The sequence below is a fragment of the Nematolebias whitei genome, chromosome 22 (genome assembly GCF_014905685.2).
Source record: "Nematolebias whitei isolate Nwh7 chromosome 22, NemWhi1, whole genome shotgun sequence".
NCBI classification, from domain to species: Eukaryota; Metazoa; Chordata; class Actinopteri; order Cyprinodontiformes; family Rivulidae; genus Nematolebias; species Nematolebias whitei.
This window is the reverse complement of record NC_056519.1, coordinates 9503530-9525460: the sequence shown is the minus strand read 5'-3', so window position 1 is coordinate 9525460 and position 21931 is coordinate 9503530. Positions and strand designations below refer to the sequence as shown.

The 21931-nt window shown below is 40.5% G+C and overlaps 1 protein-coding gene across 1 annotated transcript in view; it reads left to right on the top strand.

Annotated features, from left to right (window-relative positions):
- prickle1b (prickle homolog 1b) overlaps positions 1–21931 on the top strand; it is a 32153-nt gene that overhangs the window by 8972 nt on the left and 1250 nt on the right. The window contains exons 2-7 of the mRNA XM_037695899.1: positions 16390–16587; positions 17065–17178; positions 18700–18837; positions 20302–20505; positions 20579–20765; positions 20885–21883. Of these exons, the coding sequence (XP_037551827.1) occupies positions 16402–16587; positions 17065–17178; positions 18700–18837; positions 20302–20505; positions 20579–20765; positions 20885–21883 (1828 nt within the window). The 5' untranslated portion in view covers positions 16390–16401. The remainder of the gene's footprint in view (positions 1–16389; positions 16588–17064; positions 17179–18699; positions 18838–20301; positions 20506–20578; positions 20766–20884; positions 21884–21931) is intronic.

The window sequence follows — 21931 nt, the reverse complement described above, 5'->3', positions numbered from 1 at the left end:
ATGAGGTGCGAATGACAATAAAGAAACTCTGACTCTGACTCTGACTCTGACTTAAATAAAGGTTTCAATGAACTACTGTCAAATGGTCATTTGGAAGAGTTTACTCCAGTACTTTCCAGATATATGTATATGCAATTCTGAAATGTGGGTACACACTCAATGTAAACAAAGCTCTTTTGTCCGCATACTTTACTCAACAAGTTTAAATGCGTACCAGTACTATAAAATAGTCCGACTGCTTCATCTCAAATGGCTCGTTCATGGATACCACCATTGTTGAGCTATTTTAAGTCACTTTGGCTGTTTCCTAGGTAGACAAAAGTTTGTGCACTCTGTGGCCAGAAAAGACTCTTCATTGTGGAGGCACAAAGTAAATGGGGATTAGCTCTGTAGATGTTTGTCAGTTTGCAACAGTAAAATGTTGTAGATGCTGTCTGCTACCCCCAAGTGGCCAAAAATGGAAAGGTTTTTGCACAGATACATTTATAAGTTTCAGAAAAAAAAGACAAATATTTTCCTTTTGATGCATGAGCACTTTCCCTCTTTTAGCCAAATCCATACCTGCTTGAAAGTTTTAGAGAGAGCTTTCGAATGGGACATCAGATATGCAAGCTTGGGACTTTCCAAGGACGTGTCACAAAACGTCCATAAACAGTGATTTGACTCTTGTCCCCGCTTCATTGCTGTGAGATAATTTTGTTTTAGTTTGTGTTTTGACTGCAAAAAGCTTAAATGAACGCTTTGCATTATTGAGAAGGTAATTAATGTTTGAGCTGTTTACGCAAATAATCTCAAAACCCCGACCGTAAAGTAGGGGCAAAGGGATTCATTATCTCGAACCGGCCACCCATGAAATACAGCATGTGGGGCCCCATTCCTGGGCTAGTGCTGATGCACATTTGAGGGTTTGCATGTGTTTTTATTTATGCGACACATTACACATGTTGGTTACAATGTGTAAGCATGTTTTTCCAATTGCCTCAGTCATCTCTAGTGGATAGGTCATATATATTAGTAATAAGTGCACATCATAGCCCTGCTTAGACTTTGCTTAGGACTTGGTTAAAACCCTGTTGTTTTGTTCAGACGGGAACAAATACTACTTCCCCTCCCAGTTGTGTCCCATCTGGTAAAGATTAAAATCCAGTGTGTGTTTCCAGAGACAAGCCTGTCACTGGGCAGGACAGATAGTACACCCATAAGGTTTGAGTCAGAGCTGTCAGGTGGGTCTGAAATAAGAGGGAGGCCAACTGAGGATATGCCTGTGTGAGAGGTGGGGGTTTGCAGGAAGGAGACGGGCAGGGAGGAGGGGTGAGACAGGCTCCAAAACTACACCGCAAGCCCAACAAACGGTTCATCTGTTTACTCGTGAAACTCCGGCCCTTTACTAGAGGGTCGGTGTGGAATGCCAACAGAGGCTGTTCAGGCAAAAATCAGCCACAGGCCTGGTGAGAGGAGAAAGGAGGCGACTCATCCCACTTTTATTGTCATTTTCATGTAACGCACAGCTTTGGTATCTGTCACCCTCGAGTTCATATTACTCAGCTGTTTTCTCCGCCTTTCAAATGTTTCTTGATCAGTTAAGTACACCTGTACACCAGATTTTTTTTTGTGTTGCGTCCTCACATAAACTGGGTTTTTGGCGAGAAAAACTGGGATTTTTAAAAACTTTTCATTTGGTAGAAATGTGTGAGCTGGAAATACTGAGATTCTCAGAAACAATGACTTAGCGGTCTTACTTACTTTAACCGTTGTGTGTTGAAATGGTTAATAAATGGCAGGAAATTGTAGCATCATAGAAAAATACCATCTACAAATGTTTTAGCCAAGCTAGAGATGGCTTTTCATGGGGATTTACCCACCCGTGAAGTGGTTTCCCAAACCCTTCCCTGATATCCCGTTTATCCTTGGGTGGCTGTGGCTGAGTAGTTGGAGCACACCCACCCACGCTACGGGTATGACTGCGACGCACTTTTGGAGTTTTGTGTGCCGTTACCTTGCCATCGTGCTATCGTGGTTCAGTTCTCGGCCTCCTTCCCGCCTCGGGCTCAGGCTCCGTCCTGTCATGGCAACAGTCTTCATGATCCTCCATCTGCCTGCACGGACCGAACTCTATGGAACAGTTCAGTTCTGCGGGGAAACTTTGGATGTTCTGTGGCTGCCAGACCCGGTTCTGGAGGGCAGTCATCGTCCATTGCCACGGTCGTTACTATAATCATGCTGCTAAAAGGACCGAGCTGCTAACGAGACCACACCGCTAACAGTACCATGCTGTTAATGGGACCATGCTGCTGTAGATGTACTGGTATTTCTTTTTCACGTTTGGCGCCTTTTGTATTTTTGTTGCATGCTTTGGTATTTCTTGTTTTTTGACGAGTCGAGACCGTTCTTCTCATCCTGAGCATTTAATTGCATTGTTGACCTTGTGTTGACCTGCATATGACAATGAACCTAAACCTTTAGTGCAAAAGACCAAATAATAGCCAGTGTGACAAAGTGCACAGGGTTACAGACTCACTCAGATCACCTTTCCCAGCTCTTGTTGTATTTCTAAATTATGCTAAATTGTATAAAAGAAGGTTGTGTAATACAGAGATGGGTGCATAAATGTGTATTTGTCTGTTCCGCTTGGCTAATCCACCATCCAGCCAGGTTTCCAACACATTGTGTACACAACCCCCACAACTCTGTGGTCTGTATCTTTCTCCTGTTTTTTTTTTTTTTTTTACAAATAAAAGTCGGGGATTTACACAAAATAGAATCACATTCCCATCCTAAATATGATGCAATGCTGCTGTTTGACTTGCGTGATGTTTCGTCAGATTAAGCCGTATTTGCATTTCTCTTATGGTTTTTGTTTCACACGGGGAACATTTTTGGATCTACAATGAGTGGCACAACTCATTAAAAGTCCTGTTTCTTTTGGCCAAAATGTGACATGGTATAAATCACAAATGGATGCTTGCAGCGTTCGAGGGAGTAAAAAGCATGACAGATAAATAATGATTCATCATTCTCAGTTAAAATGAGAGATGTTTTTGGCCAGGAAAAATAAAAACAAGTTCACTTTTGACAGGTGCAAGTTAAGTGTGCCATTTTTCTTTCTCTTGTCTAAATAACAAGTAAACGTTTTTTTTTTATCATTTGTTGCCATCTTTCTGCCTTGACTATGTGGAACCAGAGCAGTTTGTTGTGACTTTAACTGAAAAGAATAGAATTCCCGTTTTATTTCTTTAGATTAAAAGAGATTTAGAAGAACTGCACTTTACGCCAGTCACCCTTAACATCAAAAAGCATGTGCTTTCTGCTCCACGGAGCTTCATTTGTAGACTGGAGTTTGTATGTGAATTGCTCCAAAAGGACACAGTGCTTTCAAAGCTGCGGTTAAAATGTCCCCTGGCTTTTATTAAAGAAAGAATGCATCACTTAACAAGATCAAATTAGAGTTGGGTAACCTGCACAACGTGCTCCTTTCCCCCAGTTTTAACACTCGGGAGCAGAAAAACACCAGTTTTCTCCTAAAGTTTCAAGACTTGTGTTTATTCTGTTTCTATACTGTTGCCCATTTCTGCCTATCTTTGTCACTTCATAGCAAGATATTCAAGACTCACCCGTGTTCAGGTATATGATTGCATGAGCCTCCTGAATGTGCTTTTTTAATCAAACCATTAAACTTGACAGGATATCTTTTTTTTTTAACTCATCTGGATATCCTGAAGAGGTATTGCATTAGACTTGGAGTATAACTTGACTAAATTACATTTATTCTACAGCATCACTAACAATAGAAGCAATAATACAAGGATAAACCTCTGTACTGTTTCTTGGACATGTTTGTCAACATGAAAACGCAGTTTTTTCAAAACAGTTGGGTTTTTTTTTTTGGTCATTCCTAAAATATCCCTGTAAACATGGCATTTCAAGATATGTTTTCATCCAAATGGAAACATCTAGAACTACTCAAAATGCTGCAGCGACCTTGACAGGCCTGTATGTGGTGCTGTAACCTGCCACAAAAATACAACCAAAACAGGAAACGAAGCATGGAACACAAAACTTACTCACCGGGTCCAAAACGTAAACACAAGACGACGCTCTTGGGTTGTAGATTAAATTAAAGATTGGGCTATGACGTCTGTTTTCAAAAGATTATGCGTTTTGGCTGTCAATACAAAAACCCAAGGGGGGGGGGGTGTTTCAATACATATTAATTTAAGAACGTGTTTTCAAAAATTACCTTTTTTGGACTCCTAGAATTCCCTTTCTGTGTGGACGCAGGACTGAAACGACGTTTTTGCAAACTCGCAAAAACTGGTCCTGTGTGGACGGCCCTGTTGGCGCCTGAAAAAACATGATTACCGGTACACAAAATTTTCTAATACTTTGTCTAGTACAAACAACTCCCAATACGATCAGAGAGGAAATGGTGGCTCAGAGTACAGTACATGTATGGAAAGCATCCCCAAAGGATTGTTCCAGTACAGTTTTTGGGGTTACCATGGTTATGTATGACAACCTGAAGCCCACATCTCTACAGACCAACTCTGGTCTCACAAATACGACATGGTGGCTCCCATAAACTGGGTTTTACTTGCTCTGATTCCCAACAACAGGAGAAGGTGGGGAAATTTGGTAGTATTTATGGTACATCAAAGAAGTAAGGATGGCTGTGGCCCCAAAACAGTTAGTCTTAGTTAAATGCAGTGGATTTTATACAATATTAGTATCTAAGATTAAGCTGAACGCATATTTAAACCTACGGTAATACCTATTCATGCTCCCTTCACAGTTTACAATTTCCTGGATTTTAGTGCTTTTATTGCAACTTTTGTTGCTTCAAACGTGTAGGTTACACCGTGTAGTGCTTCACAAATCTCAGCAGAAGGTTTTATTACTCAAAACTTAAATTACACCGGAGTGCAGCATGTCAAGTAATATTAACACCGACCTAGCAGAAATTACGGAGGAACCTCAACAGACCTGCAGAAATGGCAAGTTGAGCTTGTGGGCCTTGTTAGCGAGGGCTAAAGATCCTTTTCCTGGTGTGAAAGACTGCTGAGAGGTGTCTGTCAGCATGAATAGGGCTGAAAAGGCTTGAAAGGTGGAGTCGAAGTGGATGTGAATTGAGACGCTGCTCCAAGCTCTTTTATGTGAATTCAATCTGTGTAAACTGCTTGTCAGCCTTTGTGAAAGTCACTGGATGGAATGAGGCTGATGGGGAATCTGAGAAAACACTGATACGGTTGTATTTCTCAGATGTAGATAAATTTGTCTTATGTTGTCTTACAAACAACTGTTTAAAATGAAGGTGTCACCTGCCACCTGTCATTCATTCAACCTTTATTTATACAGGTTAATCCCATTGAGCCTCAAAGACTCATTTACTAGAGAGACCTGATTTAACAAAGAGTGATGGCGACAAAGACAAAAAATAGACAATCATAAAAGATGTGTACAAATTGAGAATAACAGTGAAAATACAATGGTATTAACAAAAAACAGCTAGGTTGTAAGGCGATATGGAAAACTAAAAACAGGAACATGTCTGCAGTGGTTTTTCCCATGAACTTGGCCGATGTTTGAAGCCACTTAGAGAGGTCAAAGTCGAGAGCTTCAGATCTTTTTGTAAGATATTCCAGGAAACGTGAGCGGAGCAGGAGAAGGCCCTTTTGCCTAGTTCAGTCTGCACTGAGGGAACACTGCAGGTAATAATGTCCTGAGAGCGCACGCTGTAGCCGCACTCACGTCCTGCCAGAGTTTGAAGCTAAAAAAGACCGATAAGCCGTCGTGGCCATCTTAAATTGCGTTGACACCAAAAGTTAATCAGTTGGAGATGCACATTTAGGCCCCGTTTACACGAGAACAACCTCTGGAAACTTTAGTGTTTTTTCAATGTTTATTGGGGGTAATAAACAAAAAGAGAAGGTTTACATGAAAGTGCTCTAGTTTCCATGTCAGTTGGGTTGCCAGATAAGAAATTATGCACTGTCTTTTTAAAATGATAGTATTTTGACCTAAACTGTCATATGTCCTGAGTAAAGATAATCACAGATGAGGTGTGTGTTTGTTGAACATGTGCACAGAAAAGGAGAGGGTAAATAAAACATTTTAAACGTATTTGGCAACCCTGATGCTCAACTGAATTCATCATGCATGCCGTGTCTGCATGATCACACTAATGTCTCTTTGGACCCTGGGTGCTATTAACGTTGCTTCTACATGCTGAAAAAGGGTGAGCAGCACAAAAAAACACTCTGCTCGCTGCCATTTATTATAACTGTTGTTAGTGCAGAAATACAACTTTTGACTGCAGACGCCTGTAGTGCGGGGGTTTCCCCCGAAAATCTCCACTCTGAGACCTGGATTCAGAATCCTTCGATTTCAATGCGAACGAGGACTGTTGACGTGTAAATGAACAACCGAACCATGATTTCACTAAGAAAACGCGTCGTGTAAACGGGGCCTAAATGAACATTTTCTGAGAATTGTATTAAAATTCGTCCAGTGTTTTGTAAAATATTTTGCTAACAGACAGTGTTTACTCTAGGCACAGATGATGTGCAATATGTTGAGCCTAGTATGTGTTGTGGATGACTCTCAGCTACTACCACACCTAAATTGAGCTTAATATCTCTAAAACTGACTGCTTTGTAGCCATTTTTGTGTTTGCTAGGATTGTGTAGTTGCAGTGGCCATGCTAAAGAATTGTCAGTTGGAGCCATTTCAGATTTAACCAGATCTGATTTTAACTTTTTTAGATTTTTCTACCTGGATTATTGAGCATGCATCATGATATGCCATTTCAGACTGTTTTGTCTTGTTTATTTGATCACATCTTTGCACTTTAGGCAGTTTTAACATTAGTCTCTGCTTTCTGTCTGACTTCTTCTACTTTTATGACGTGCTCCCCCGCAGCGTGCTGAAACACGTCACTGTCCTCAATGAGCGTTTTGTTTTGAACCAAAGGGACATCCATTTTCAAAGACGAGGTGAACCGCTTTTTGCCTCCTGGGGTTGAAACGCTGCTGACAAATTCCAGGTGTGAATGACCGTTAAGCATAAAAAAACCAGAACATGAAGCTATAAAACTGTGTTTGCTTAGTAAATCTTACCTCTACAATACATATTTACAAAAGGCCAAATTAGCAGCTAAGCTCTGTTCCAGGAGATAAAATGTGCAGCCGGAAGGTGTGTGTAAGCGTTTGTTCTATCTGGATATCAACCAAAAGTGGGTAAAAGAATTTAGACTTCAAATTAAATCTTTTCACTTCACGTCTAAGTATTTCTATTTAAAGACGGGAGTAATTCCACATTTTTATTAGGATCAATTACTTGTAATAGTATTTCTAATTTTCCTGTTATAAAAACTTCCCATCTGCTTGCTTCCATGCATTAGTCCACATGAGTTAACATTTGGGTCATAGGTCACTGCATAAACTTCCCATTAGTAAATTTTTGCTCGTCAGTCCAAGACATCTGAATGAAACCAGGGAACGATCTGTTTAACATATATGCACAAAAGATTTCCAGCATCTACACGTCTTATAATGTCAAACTCCAGAAGAAACTATTTTTAAAGACTAAATATTGCAGGTTAAAAGTGTTTTAAAGAAAACTTATTGAAATTTTTTGTAGATTTGATGATTTAAGGGGTGAATAAAATGGTCAAAAAGCAAACAATTTTATTCCATTTTTGTAATTTAGGCAAAGAAAGTAACTGACAAGGGGATGGTTGTAGATGGCAACAAGACCAAGCTGTCCAAGCACTGTAGGTATTTGATGTTAAACTAGTAATGCCATGTATGATCCTAAGATTATCAGTGTATTGAATACCATAGAATTGCTATGTTGCTATATTTTGTGTATCCTTTGTGAGAAACCTTCTAAATCCCATCCCACCAAGTCCAAACTTGGTCACACCCTGATTTCTCATTTAGGAGGAAGCCACAAAGTCTGTGAGGTCAATCGTTTCTCCTAAAGTGGAGGTTCCCAACACTGGTCCTTGAGGAACACCATCCTGCATGTTTTAGTTGTTTCCCTGCTTTTACACACCTGATTTAATGAATGGGTGATTAATGGGCTTCCGTAGAACTTAATAAAGTAATTAAATCACTGAATCAGTTGTGTTGAAGCAAGGAAACAACTAAAATAAATAAAGTGTTATCATTGTAAGTTCCCATACAATGGTGAAATTTATTATCTGTGGGATACACACAGGTGGAGCAGTGGGAAGCTATGTCAGTGCCCGGGAGCAATTGGGGATAGGGCGTCTTGCTCAGAGACACCACATGTGGGAATGGCTGGGACTTTTGGGTCCTGAGTCGGCTGCCCTGCCTCTACCCCATCTCAGCCCCCAAAATAAAACATGCAGGATGGTGTTCCTCGAGGACCAGAGTTGGGAACCACTGTTCTAAAGAACCGTCTCTGGCCACAAGCCCTGGTCCAGTCTGAAAGGATAAGTTCTGCCTGTTGTCTTTCAAAAATAAATAAAAAAAAGCCACTCGTCCTCAGACCTGTCCTCCATTCACACAGGAACATTCCTCATCCCCTCATTGTCTGTTTTCACCATTTGAATTAAGTACTTGTCTGTCGGGGAATCTTCCTGGATGAGATCTGCAGTGCTTCTGAAAAATATATCCAGATCAGTATATCAGGAAAGTCTATGCACATCTGCAAAGAGCCCTGGAAAAGTTTTCTAAAAGGTCTGTGCTCTGACTGGCTCCGTCTCCTCTCCCAAATTCCAATACGTACTGGTATGTAAGGAAAGATGACCACGTTGGTAAAACACATAGGATGTCCCATCTTTTGTCCTCTGACCCGTCTAATTATCCCACTGAGCCATTTCTCATTTGTAGCTGGTTACCTGGCATGTGACAAACGGCTCTGGAGCCCCGTCTGCAAGTCGACTTTTTGTTGGCTTGTCAAAGGAGAGGGCATCTTTGTTTAATGAACAATTGAGCAAACTCATTTCTCATCTTTTGCCTCCTTTAAATGAAGCTGCTGCTGCTTTTCAGCCTTTCACAATGATGGATGGCGCAGAACTTGTTCAAATAATCCCAACAAACATTCATATTCAACCAGTAAGCTTGTTTTGTGAGATTTTTGTCCTGTTGTATTTTTACGCTCCTTCTCTGGAGTTTTTTTTTTTTCTTTATCGTGCGTTTTGGACCTTTTTGCCTCGTACATCTGCTGCATGGTTGACTTTCTTGAAGTGCTCTGTGACAATACGGTCATTGTGATCGCCTGAAGTGAGGGATGAGAATGGGGGACCCCGCTCTCCTCACTCATTCAGAACACCAAGAGGAAAGACGAGGGCCATGTCTGCGAGGGTTTAAGCATGAGAACATCATGAGATGGATGAGACTGACTTGAGAGGAAGCGGGTTTAATCTTTAACCCAAGAAACACCGACAAGACACGGAAGAGCTGCTTTCAAATGCCTCGATACTTAAAGAGGGTACATAGTCAAAATGTTGCCATAAAGACCTAACTAAGACGTATCGGTTGTTTCAAATAATCAACCACTAAAAAAATGTTACTGAACATTTTTCATTGGCTTTATTGAAGTGATTTGCTCTGAAGTGATTTGCTGTGCTGGCAACGGTTGACTATGTGAAATATTGCTCATTATTACATATTAATATTAGGCTTATTGAAATTATTTGTTTTAGTTTCTAGCAGTTGGACAAAGTTAGCTGAGCTAATTTGAATTTTTTTATACTGTATATCTAAACAGAGCGCGAAAGTTGCTTGATTTTTTTATTTTTTTTATTTTAGCTTGTTATAAGTCCAAAGGCACAAAAACAAATAAAACTGCGTATTTTTTGCAGGAGTTGCAACTTTTCCAGCCTTTATTTTTCCTTTCTTCAGTTTTGCAATGTCAAAAATACTATCAAAATGTGTTAATATTTAAATACAGTATAACACATCTATCACATAAAAGAAATTTGAAATTACAAAAAAATTACGTAAAAATAATTCACACATCCACCATTTTAGACATTTACTGTATTTTTCAGATTATAAGGCGCACATAAAAGCCTTTAATTTTCTCAAAAATTGACAGTGAGCTTTATAATCTGATTGTGTTTACTAACCTCAGACTGATTTTATGTGGTACACGGCGCTCAAAAATCTGTCAAAATGAACTTGTTTCGCTTAATGCGCCTTATAATCCGAAAAATACGATAAATGATTTACTTTTTTTTTTTAGCAAAAATATTTGAGGGTAATTACAGCTTTACTTTGTGAATAATGCAGTTTTATGAAGGTCATTACATCCTTCACATGCACTAAATTTTGTAACAAAATATATAAACGTGTAATATAGAAGGCAGTATTTTTGCTGGTATCTGCTGCCCTTAGTGACCAATATATATATATATTTTTCTTATAAACTCACCATATTTCTGTTTCCATAAAAGTTCCAGAATATGCCTTTTTAAGCCCGTTACTCATATCTTTTATTTTATAGCATTCATAATAAAATAATTACTTTTATGTCCCCAAAATAATTGTTTGCCTCTTTATCTAAACATTTTTGCTTCCTTAAAACGGGATAATCCTTTCACAAGTTCAAACACTTAACCTGGTAAACTCCAAGTCAAGAGGGGGGGGTTAGATTGTAGAACTAAACATTTTTGGGGAATAAATAAAATCTGCAGCAAAGTGGGGGCTGCCAGCTGGAGGGCTTGGTGTCACACTGGTGGAGGAAGGGATGTGTGTGTGTTGACTCTGAAGTGTGTGTGAGATTGAAGTGCAGTGGCAGGCGATTTGTTCTGCAGGGGAGAAGTGAGGGAGGGGCTGACGGGGCTTAGCTGCCCCCCAGGAGCACACATCCACACACACTCAGATACTCCAGATAGAAACATCAGCTGCCCTCCCTTCTCACTTTTTTTGGGATTTGAAAACGTCTGGATTGCCAAATGCTGCAGAACATTTGCTTTCTTAGACGCTCCTTATAGCCAAGCTTTCAAAAGCTGTCTGGAGAGGGAGGGAGGGAGGGAGGGAGGGACACTTCCTGACCGATCTGGATCTGATTAGTGTGGATCTGCTGCAGAAATGCCGAGCAGGCGTGCTGAGTGACCACAGGGCTGCAGAAGTCCGTATAACTTCTTGCAAAAAGTGGAAGTAGAGATGCTTTTTCTGGAGGTAAGAAAAAAAAAGTGAAAATGCTGCTTTTAGTTGCAGAGCAGAGCTTTTCTTCAGCCGTTTTCTGAACATGCATCCATTTCTCACATCTGTTGAGGACAATCCTGATTGTCTGCATGTTTTTTCATGCATGCAGTTCTTAATGGTTGTGTTTCTGTCCACCGTTTAATGTCTGCAGCTCCATTTGTCCTTAAAAGAACAGTTCCCTGCAGTCAAAAAGCAACAACTAGAACTTCATGTTGGAAGAATTTTCCACAAGTGAATCCAGTAACAGTCAGAATTTCTCAGCTTACTTTAACATTAAAACTCTGTTACTCACCCAGAGACAATTTGGTTTTTAGGAAGTATCCTTTAAATTTGCTGAGGGCAAGGGGAGCGACTCCTGCTTGAAGAATAAAACACTTTACCTTCTTAACCTCTTTGACCTCCTCCTGTAATATGTCTCTGTGTGGCCGACATCTCGAGGAGGAGTGGATGCACTTCTTTGTTTTTGCTTTATGACAAAGACACCCATTGTGTTATTGCCAAGTGGTGACATGGTGAAATGTGAGTTGCTGTGTATATTGGCTCAGGAATCTGGAGTCACCTTTTCCCCAGAGCTTGTGGGATGAGTGGCAGGAGCTGAGTCTGAAGGGCAGACGCACATTGTGAGCGTGATGAATGAAGCAAAGCAACTCAAGTTCACTCACGGGGAAGTACTGAGGAGTTTCTGGAACTGACGGATGGATTTCTGTCATTATGATGAAAACTGTCAGTCTTTAAAAGACGTGAATGCATTGGTTTTATGAGAATCAAGAGGCTTGACTTCCTTAACTAAGGTCATATGTTGATAAATGACATTAGTAGATAAACCTCTAAAAATAAAAAAAGTACTTATTGATTCTAACTAGTCTAGATGAGATAACGTGGGATAAGTAAAGGATAAACAAGTGGCATGAGAACATAATCTGTTCTGCCATAAAACCTGCTAGATTAGCTGCTAAAGAACAAAGTGACAGTTAAATTCCTTTTTTGTTCTTTGATAAGATCAGTGGGTTGACTTTTCAACTGTGTTACTAATCTGCAAATTAGCTGTTCTGGAGCCTTGTATGATAATTTGGGGGGGATGTGAATGATGCATTTACTAAAAGAAGTAAGTTTTTCTGCAAAAGTTGTAGTGCAAACGACTGCTGATGTTTGGTCAAGAAGCTATAATTCAATTGTTCAAGTTAAAACTAACAAAACAGCTAAAATTGGCTGAACAACCTGAGCGCTAAAACTAGCAAAAGCTAAAAACAATTTTTTTTATTTTCCTTCTTTTGGCTTCTCACTTCCTCAGGGGTCGCCATGAAGACATGGCAATTATTTTTACGCCTGATGTTCTTCCTGACGCAACCACAGACCACTGAGCTACCACAGCCCTCAGAGTGGAGCAGAGAGCTGCCATCTAGGGTGCACAGGGGTTAAGGGCCTTGCTCAAGGGCCCAGAGTGGGGCAAATGAAGGTGGAGACAGGTGTGGGTGCTTCACTTATCCCACTCACATTTTGATGTTGTCTGTACCGGGAGTTGAACCAGCGATCTTCCAATCGCAGCTCTCACCTTCTCTAACCTCCGCGCCACCACTCCCCACAAAAGCTAAAAACTAAAATTATCAAAGCAAAATCCAAAACTGAAAACCAACAGCAGCTAAAAGCTAAAACCAGCAAAGAAGATAAAAGGTCAAATGAGCAAAACATTAACAAGAAGCTCAAATTAGCAGCGCAGTAGCTAAAGGTTAAAATGAGCAAAAGCTAAAATTGGCTAAACAAAGCTAAAACTAGATTAACTAACACCAAAGCCAACTGAACAGTAGCTCAAAACTAATCACAGCAAAAAGGGTAAAATTAGCAAAATGTTAACCTTTAGCTACTGTTCTGCTAGTTTGAGCTTGTTGTTAAAATTAGCAAAAGCTAAAATTAGCTAAACAAAACTAAAAGCTCAAACTAGATTAACGAACAGTAAAGCCAACTAAATAGTAGCTAAAAGCTAATACAAGCAAAGTAGATGAAGGTTTATTTATTTATTTATTTATTTATTTAAAGCAAAGTAGATAAAAGGGTAAAATTAGTAAAACATTAACAAATAGCTTAAACTAGCAGAGCAGTAGTTAAAGGTTAAAATTGGCTAAACAAAAGCTAAAATTAGCTAAACAAAACTAAAAGCTAAAACTAGATTAACACAAACTATTGAACAGTAGCTAAAAACTGAAGCCAACAAAGTAGATAAAAGCTATACTGTAATTAACAAAACAGTGGCTAAAGGTTAAAAGTTGGCTAATGAAAAGCTTAAAATGACCAAAACAAAACTTTGTAAAAAAGTCAGATACCAAAAGTCACAGCTGTAATGTTCTGAACAAGCAGGAGATTTTAATTAGCTGAAATAGCTGAAAGTTATGCCAAAGTAGTGGTTGTCTAACAACCGAAAGTAACTATAAAGAAAAGTGTGAGTGCTAACTCTGCATTCACACAAGCATGGGTCAACATAAACTACCATGCCCCCTACAAAACTCTGTTCTGATGCAAAGGATCTGTTCTGCATACAGTATGCAGGGGGGGTGGGGGGGGTGAGATTCCTGTCTGCATTTTTACGCCATCAAGTCCCATTCTGGTTTGGTTTTTGCATGACAAAGATGCCAAGTGGAGAAGGAGCAGAAAAGTGGCCTTTTCAACACCTTGAGTGCCGTTATCAGGCTGTGGGGGCTCTGTCCGGAGAACATAAAAATACGCTGAGATAAGGAGGCTACCGGGGGAGGGTGGGGTGGAGACACTCGAAGCCAAGATTGACGAGTCCCCAATCACATATGGGTCTAATCGTTATCAGCTTGTAAAGAAGGAGAACAAAAAGCTGCTGAATATAGCGTCTCACTGCTGCTTGGTGAATGAATGTTCGAAAGTTACTGATTCATGTGGAAGGCTGGTTTACAGCCTTCTCTACTTTTTTCTTTTTATTTAGCCTTTATTTATACAGGCACTTGTGTCATCTTAAGTCACAACATTGGAATCCTTATTTAAAACCTTATTCTGCAACATCTTAATGTCATACAAATAAGTTTTCAGAGTATTAAGTGCGTCATGTTGAAAAAAGTGACATTTAAAGTCCAATTCAATTTATTTATATAGCACCAAGTCACAACAGAAGTCATCTCAGGACAGTGTACAGAAACATTCTTATACATAAAAAGTAAGTTAACACATTATTTATCTGAGGAGCAGCTTTGAGTTTAACTCCATCACAGGACTTTCATCTTGAGCAAGCACGAAGGCGACAGTGGAAAGGAAAAACTCCCTCATGAGGAAGAAACCTTTAGCAGAACCAGGCTCGGGACAAGCAGCCATCTGCTTCGACTGGCTGGGTTTGAGAGGAACAGATACACAATGGCAGGTCAAGAATCACATGTTAATATAGAAATAATATCAAATGAACTATTCATTTGTTACAATTGAATGAGGTCAATTTGTCCTCCAGTAGTCTAAGCTTAAGACAACATGACAAGCCAATCCTAATTATAGGATTTATCAAAAAGGAAAGTCTTAAGCCCAGTTTTAAAACTGGACAATGTGTCAGCCTCACAGACAGAAACTGGAATTTGTTTCCTCAAGAGAGGAGCCTGATAACTAAAAGATCTTCCTCCCATTCTGCTTTTGGAAACTAGGGACCACAAGTAAACCTGCAGTCTGAGAGTGAAGTGCTCTGTTGGGAAAATATGGAACAATAAGCTCTCAAATATAAGATGGAGCTAGGTTGTTGAGGGCTTTGTAGGTGAGAAGTAAGATTTTGAATTCAATTCTGGATTTGACAGGGAGCCAATGGAGAGAAGTTAAAACTGTCTCTCCTACTAACTCCAGTTAAGACTCTGGCAACAGCATTTTGGATCAACTGAAGACTTTTTAAAGAAGTATTTGGACACCCAGATAACAAACTGTTGCAATAGTCCAGTCTAGATGTGACAAATGCATGGACCAGTTTTTCTGCATCATTTTTAAATAAGATGTTTCTAATTTTGGCGATATTACGCAGGTGGAAGAAGGTGGTTCTGGGAATGTTTTTAATGTGGGGGTTAAAAGACATGTCCTGATCAAAAATAACACCAATATTTTTAACATTAGAGCTGGAGGACAGATTAATGCCATCTAAGGAGGGCGAAAAACTGGAAAATGTATGATCCGGTCCAAAAACCAAAATCTCAGTCTTGTCTGAGTTTACAAGCAGAATATTTAGGGTCATCCAGATTTTTATGTCTTTAAGACATGATTGTAGTCTAATTAATTGATTGGATTCATTGACCAGTTGACCATACTGTGTTTTTAAAGGGTTAAACAAAGCAACTTTCCCACAATTGATTCACTAATGTGAAAACGAACAACAATCTGTGGGGTGTCCAATGTTTTTGAACAGAGACCATTTCTGTCATTGCTGTTGCAGAAAAAAACGATATCTAAATGCTAATTTGTTGTTTCTTTTGCCTAGCGCTTAAATGCATTGTAGGCGTAGTTCATTGTTTTTGGTCTCTTTGTTTTCTTGGACACTTTGTCATGTGTGTTCAGGCAAATAAGCATGCTTAGATCAAATGAAACTTATATTCATTCAAGGAATGCAAAATGCTCTCAGCCTTGCATGCCAATGTTTTAAATATATCTTTCCCAATCTGTTGTGTGTTATGAATGACGTTCAGCTACAACCACACCAAATTTAACCATAGCAATTATAAAATAGACAAAGTTATAACCTTTTTAAAAAAAATAAAAAATAAGGCTGTGGAAGCCATCATGTATCAGGTTGAGTCAAAAAGTTATCCAACAAACACTTTGAGGGCCCACCTTTCATGGCAGTAGCTGATAAAAAAAAACCATAAATATATATGAGAGAGAGTGAGATAATTTGTAAGTATTTGTTGATTGATTTCACTTTGTTTACTCACTGTGTTCTCTGCTCTTTCAGACGTTATGTCAAACTGTTGCAACACTTCCAGGATAAAAATACTTATCTTGTAGAGAAGCTGACTTCTTGCAGGCTTTTACTAAATCTAGAGGATTTTAGAGTAAGCGCAAAAAAAAATCCAAGATCAGCAAAACTCCAGCCAGTGGCTGTGCAGTGTGGTAATTGCAGAGCTTTGTGTATAATTAAAGAATAATATTCAAGCAGGGAAAATAGTGACATAAAAATGAAAGGGGAAAGTTACGCAATTGTAAATCCACAATCCTCCGTTTCTTTTCTCTACAGCGCTCAAGTGCAATGAATCTGGAGCGCAACGACAGACGGGAGCGTCCTTTGACTCGAGGGCCAGACATGGAGGCTCGCACTGGGGGGAAAATGGGGAAGATATCGGTGGGTTTCCAAAGGAGCTCCACCTCAGATGACGACTCTGGATGTGCGTTGGAGGAATACGCCTGGGTGCCACCGGGACTCAGGCCAGAGCAGGTAGAGCTTTTCTCCCACAATGATGTCATTTGACCACAGATGCGCACCTAATCTCTTGTCTTTCAGCATTTCCTTAAGCGCAACTTTTTCCCCATAACGTTTCAGCACAAAATAACTTGAGAAACATGGGAAAGTATTCTCTCTACACGGATGCGCACACTACAAACACATCTTATCCAGGTTTTCATTTCTCCATTTAAGAGAAATTAATCGAGGCAAACATTAACATTTACAGTCTGTCGTCGTCTCCTTGTGTAAGGATTCTCATTGCGGAAGGATTTCATGGTCAGGTGCTTGTGACTGGATACAGATTACAGTTTTGGCCCAAGAAGTCACAAAGGAAGGAGATGCACTGCCATGCCTGGGTGATAGTGAAAGACTGATTTGTCTTGTTTCCTTGAAACGGCTCGACAAAAGCCCTGTTGATTTCTCATATTTGCTCATATGCTAAACTCGTGCATGTGTCTCCGCATCCAGGTCCAGATGTATTTCTCCTGTCTGCCAGAAGACAAGGTGCCGTATGTGAACAGTCCTGGAGAGAAGCACAGGATCCGACAGCTCCTCTATCAGCTGCCACCACATGACAATGAGGTAAACAGTCGTAGTGACGACGATGCAAGAATAGGCAAAATATAAGAAAAACTTAAAAGACAAGAAATGAACACAAATTGTGAATTCTGCTCATGCAACGTTCATTGCACACGTGAGCTGCAGTGTTCAAGTACAACTCAAGAGCTTCTACTGCCATTATACTCCCAGACAGTAGGTGTCACTCCAGCAACAACTATGCCATTAGACATCAAAGTTCATGCTCGATCATCCAGGTACAAAATCCAATAATGGTCAATCAGGTCATCTGGACAGTTTAGTCTTTGTGGAAACCTTTAGTTAAAGTTTGTGCATTTTTCTTTTCCCACAATTTTGCGTCTCTAATTGGACACCATAACCTTGACCTCTCTAAGTGGGTTTAAGAATTTGTTGGACTCCTGGCAGGGAACAACGCAGACATGATCCTGTTTTTAGTTTTCTACATTCGCCTTAGAATCCAGCTGTTTTTGTTACCTTTTTTAGCCATCCTATTTGTTTTTTTAAAAAAAAACCTGGAGTATGACTTTTTCTAATTGTTTATTGCTGTCGCTGTTGTCCATTGTTGTCATCATTCTTTGTTGAAATCAGGTCTCTCTTGTAAATGAGTCCTCGAGGCTCAATGGGATTTACCTGTCTAAATAAAGGTTGAAAGAAAGAAATCGCAGCCCAGTGAAATACCACCTTTTATAATAAAAATATAATAATTTTGACAATACCTAACTGAGCTTAAGGCCACCGCTAAACAATCTAATCTTAGTCCTTTTTAGTCAAAACAATAGCTGCATTCCCGTGACCCAAACAAAAAAAGAAACTTATTTACATTAATGCACAAGCTGGCCTCTACAGTGTAACCATTTTATGGTTTGTAAACCAGCACTCCTATCACATCTGGGTTAATAGAGCTTACATAGGGAGATATAGTGGGGAGTTATCACCAGAGAGAAAAGGGTGGGTGGGTTGTACTGACAGGGGTGGTCTTTGTGTACACATTTAGAAGATACACAGTGTGTGGCTATTGTTTTATGTTTGTTGGCAGACCTGGCAGCCGAGGAAGCAAAGGGAGGATTCCTTGCGTAGCTGTGGTTAGAATGGATATGCAACATGTGTATAAATGAAAGGGAGACAAAGAGACGGTTAATGCGTGTGTGTGTGTGCAAGCTCACACACCGGCATCGTTTACTGTTGTTTAGAGTACAGCTGAGCTGGTTGTTAGGACGGTCCAAGTCTTTTATCTGAGACTTTATCCTCAACTCTAAATACAGAGGAAGGATTTGTGTACTGCTCCTGCCATCCCTTCAAAACACCCTCAGGACGTGAATTACCTTCAATTTAACTCCTTTTCCAAGCAAATAAGGATTTTGTGTGATCCACTTCCCCAAACTTGTATGCGAAGATGAAAGCGGGGTCATTAGCTGTAATGGGTGGATGTTTTTAAGGGATAATTTGGCTTTTTCCTACCAACTTACTTCTGCTTGTGGACAAAACTTGACCTTGATTTCTTTTTTGTCTTTTTTTTTTTAACAGGTGCGCTATTGCCATTCTCTGTCTGAGGAGGAAAAGAGGGAGCTCCAAATGTTCAGCACCCAAAGAAAGAGGGAGGCATTGGGGCGAGGGATGCCCAAGATCCTCCCCAGAGCTCTGCAACACACCCGCTGTGAAAACGTATGCACTCACAAATGTGCACACGAGCATTCAATAAGATAACATTTACCAGGGAACCAACCGGTGGGTCTTGGGCTATTTATATCCGCCAACATCCACTATCCTTTCCATGGCTGCCTGAGGCACAGTTCTGTCCAGCTAGCACAGCAATTTTAATCACTGACATAAACTTCCTCATTAGAGGAAACGGGATAATCATGTTTAAGCCGAGCAGGGAGGCCAGTTCCTCATGAGGAGCCCAGCCAATTTCCTGCCACCATCTACATCACAGCATGAGAGACTGCAAAAACCCAGATTAATTAGTAACTCTTGAACAAAGTCTTAAAATCTTGTTTTTCTCTTAACAAGTCAAAGTATGCAGTAACTAATTACATATATACTGGTCTCATTAGAGCTGTATGTACAGTTTTTTTCCCATTAGATTTTATATAAAACAGTTCAGGAATTGCAGGGTTGTTTGTGTTTTCTGGGACTTTTAATAGGTTTTGACAGGGTTGAAGCCATGCATTGAGCAAACACACTTTTGTTCTTCAAATTTGGAAACACTTTTGCAATACTAACATCCAAACTATTCAGTCCGTCCACTATCGTGTATCTTAAATGTCCTTTCATTGCAATAAACATAAATATTGGTGTTTGTGGCTTCTGCCGGATTCAACCCTAACAAATGAGTGAACCACATCCTATGCCAAGCTTCTTAACAGGAGCAGATGAAGAGCAACCGATGTAACTCTCCCTGAACATTCATTTGCGGTCTGTCACCACTCGGACGCAGATGCTAACTTAGGAGATGCAAGGTCACACACATGTTCGAAAGACTCAGACATTCCGGACACCCAACGCTCGGCAAACATGTGCTATTGTCAACCACACACTTGTGTTTAGGACATACAGCGATGACACACGCGTCTTAACTTTCAGGGACGTGCAACACCACAGTTTTCAAGGCCTCAGTGTGTCCAAACTGGTAATAATGACCAACAGCTGGGCATGTTATCCCATATCTTCCTATGGAGGTCTCATAAATAAGTATGTTTAGTTATATAAAGACTGCATGTTGAGACTCGCTTCAACAATCTCAGAGTGAGAGGATCTTTTGTTGGAGAGCCATTGCCTGTTTTAAAAGGAAAAACCAGTGGTTTTATTGATGATAATACCAATATCAAATAGCCACTGTTAAAAAAACCAACAAAAAAAACTAGTAAGACCATGAATAGCTTTCAACTGAAGTTCATCCATGTAGTATTTATTTTTTTTTTTTTTACAAGGTTTCCCTTGCCCTTTATAGTTGGATCACGTGATGTTTGATTTGTATATGCTACATTTCTCATAGGTCACCAGCTGTTTCACTTATTTTAAGGAGTTATTTGTGATCTCCTTGGTTAGATTTTAATAAGATAGTAATTATCACCATCATGATTGACAGATTAATCCCAGGTATTATTTCTTGTGTGTGTTTGACAGTGTCATGGTGGCATTAATGGAGGGGAGATGGCAATTTTTGCCTCCAGAGCCGGCCCAAGTCCTTGCTGGCACCCAGCGTGCTTCGTGTGCGCCACATGTCAAGAGCTCCTGGTGGATCTCATCTATTTCTGTCAAAATGGCAAAATCTTATGCGGAAGACACCATGCAGAGCTCCTCAAACCACGATGCTCCTCTTGTGACGAGGTAAGCGGCACAATGTTGGCAGCTGTCACGTTTTCAAAGCCACGTGGAGTTAACGAGATGCATCTTTTTATAGATCATCCTCGCAGATGAGTGCACAGAGGCAGAGGGCCGTCACTGGCACATGAAGCACTTTGCCTGTTTTGAGTGTGGGACGATGCTGGGTGGGCAGCGATATATCATGAAAAATGGACGGCCCTATTGCTGTGGGTGCTTTGAGTCACTATATGCAGAGTATTGTGAGGCCTGTGGTGAAAACATTGGTAAACCATATTTTTGATCCCTCAATTACTCTTTTGGAATTCAAATCAAAACCTAATATTCTTCCACAGATGCCAAGACTACACTAATGGATTTTTTTTCCTTTTATCCAATCCTTTAGGTGTTGACCATGCTCAAATGACCTATGAAGGTGTACACTGGCACGCCACAGACCAGTGCTTTTGTTGTGCTCAGTGTAAGACATCCTTGCTGGGTTGTCCCTTCCTGCCCAAACAAGGCCGCATCTATTGCTCAAAGGCGTGCAGCCAGGGAGAAGACATACATGCTTCAGACTCGTCTGATTCTGCATTCCAGTCTGCCCGCTCACGTGAGTCACGGCGCAGTGTTCGTATGGGGAAGAGCAGCCGACCTGCTGAGCAGTGGAGACAGTCACAGCTGTTAAATCCTCCGCCTACCCATCCATCTTACGAGCAAAGATTCAAGAATGGTAAGGGGGACAGAGATGTGGATGGCGACATTGATATCGTTGGACGTAAACTGAACCAAATGGGCCTAGAGGAGGAGAGATTTTGGAAGGAGCGGGAGGAGCAGGATGCTGGTGGAGAGGAGGATCCAGAGGAGTGGGCTCAGCACGATGACTACATGACTCAGCTGCTACTTAAATTTGGTGACCGTGGGATGCTACATCAATTTCAGCAGCAGTCTTTAAAATCACCCAGTCTAACTAGTGATACAAACAGGCTAATAAGTGTTTCTGATCCCTGGCTAAAGCCTGATTCTACAGCTATGGGGATTAGCACCTCTTCTCCCACCCCTGCCAGTCCAACACAGAGTCAAATTTCCAATCAGTCCCGGGCCAACAGCCTTAGCCCTGGATTGATGGACAATAAACACCTTCCGGAAATGTACTGGGCCCAGTCACAAGATGGCCTTGGAGATTCAGCCTATGGGAGCCACCCTGGTCCTGCCAGTGTCAGAAAGATCCAAGAACTGGAGCTGGACCAAGATCAGGATCAGCCTGAACCAGGAAAACAGGTCTTCTGGTCAGACAGCAGGCAGTGGTACGAGGACTCCCTTGAGTGTATTGCTGATGAGCTGAGGAAGGTTGAGAAGGGTGTCGGAGACTCCATGGATTCCTTGGCTCTCTCCAATATCACTGGTAAGGATTATGCTGGTAACACAGATGTACTTTCTTAAATATATATTT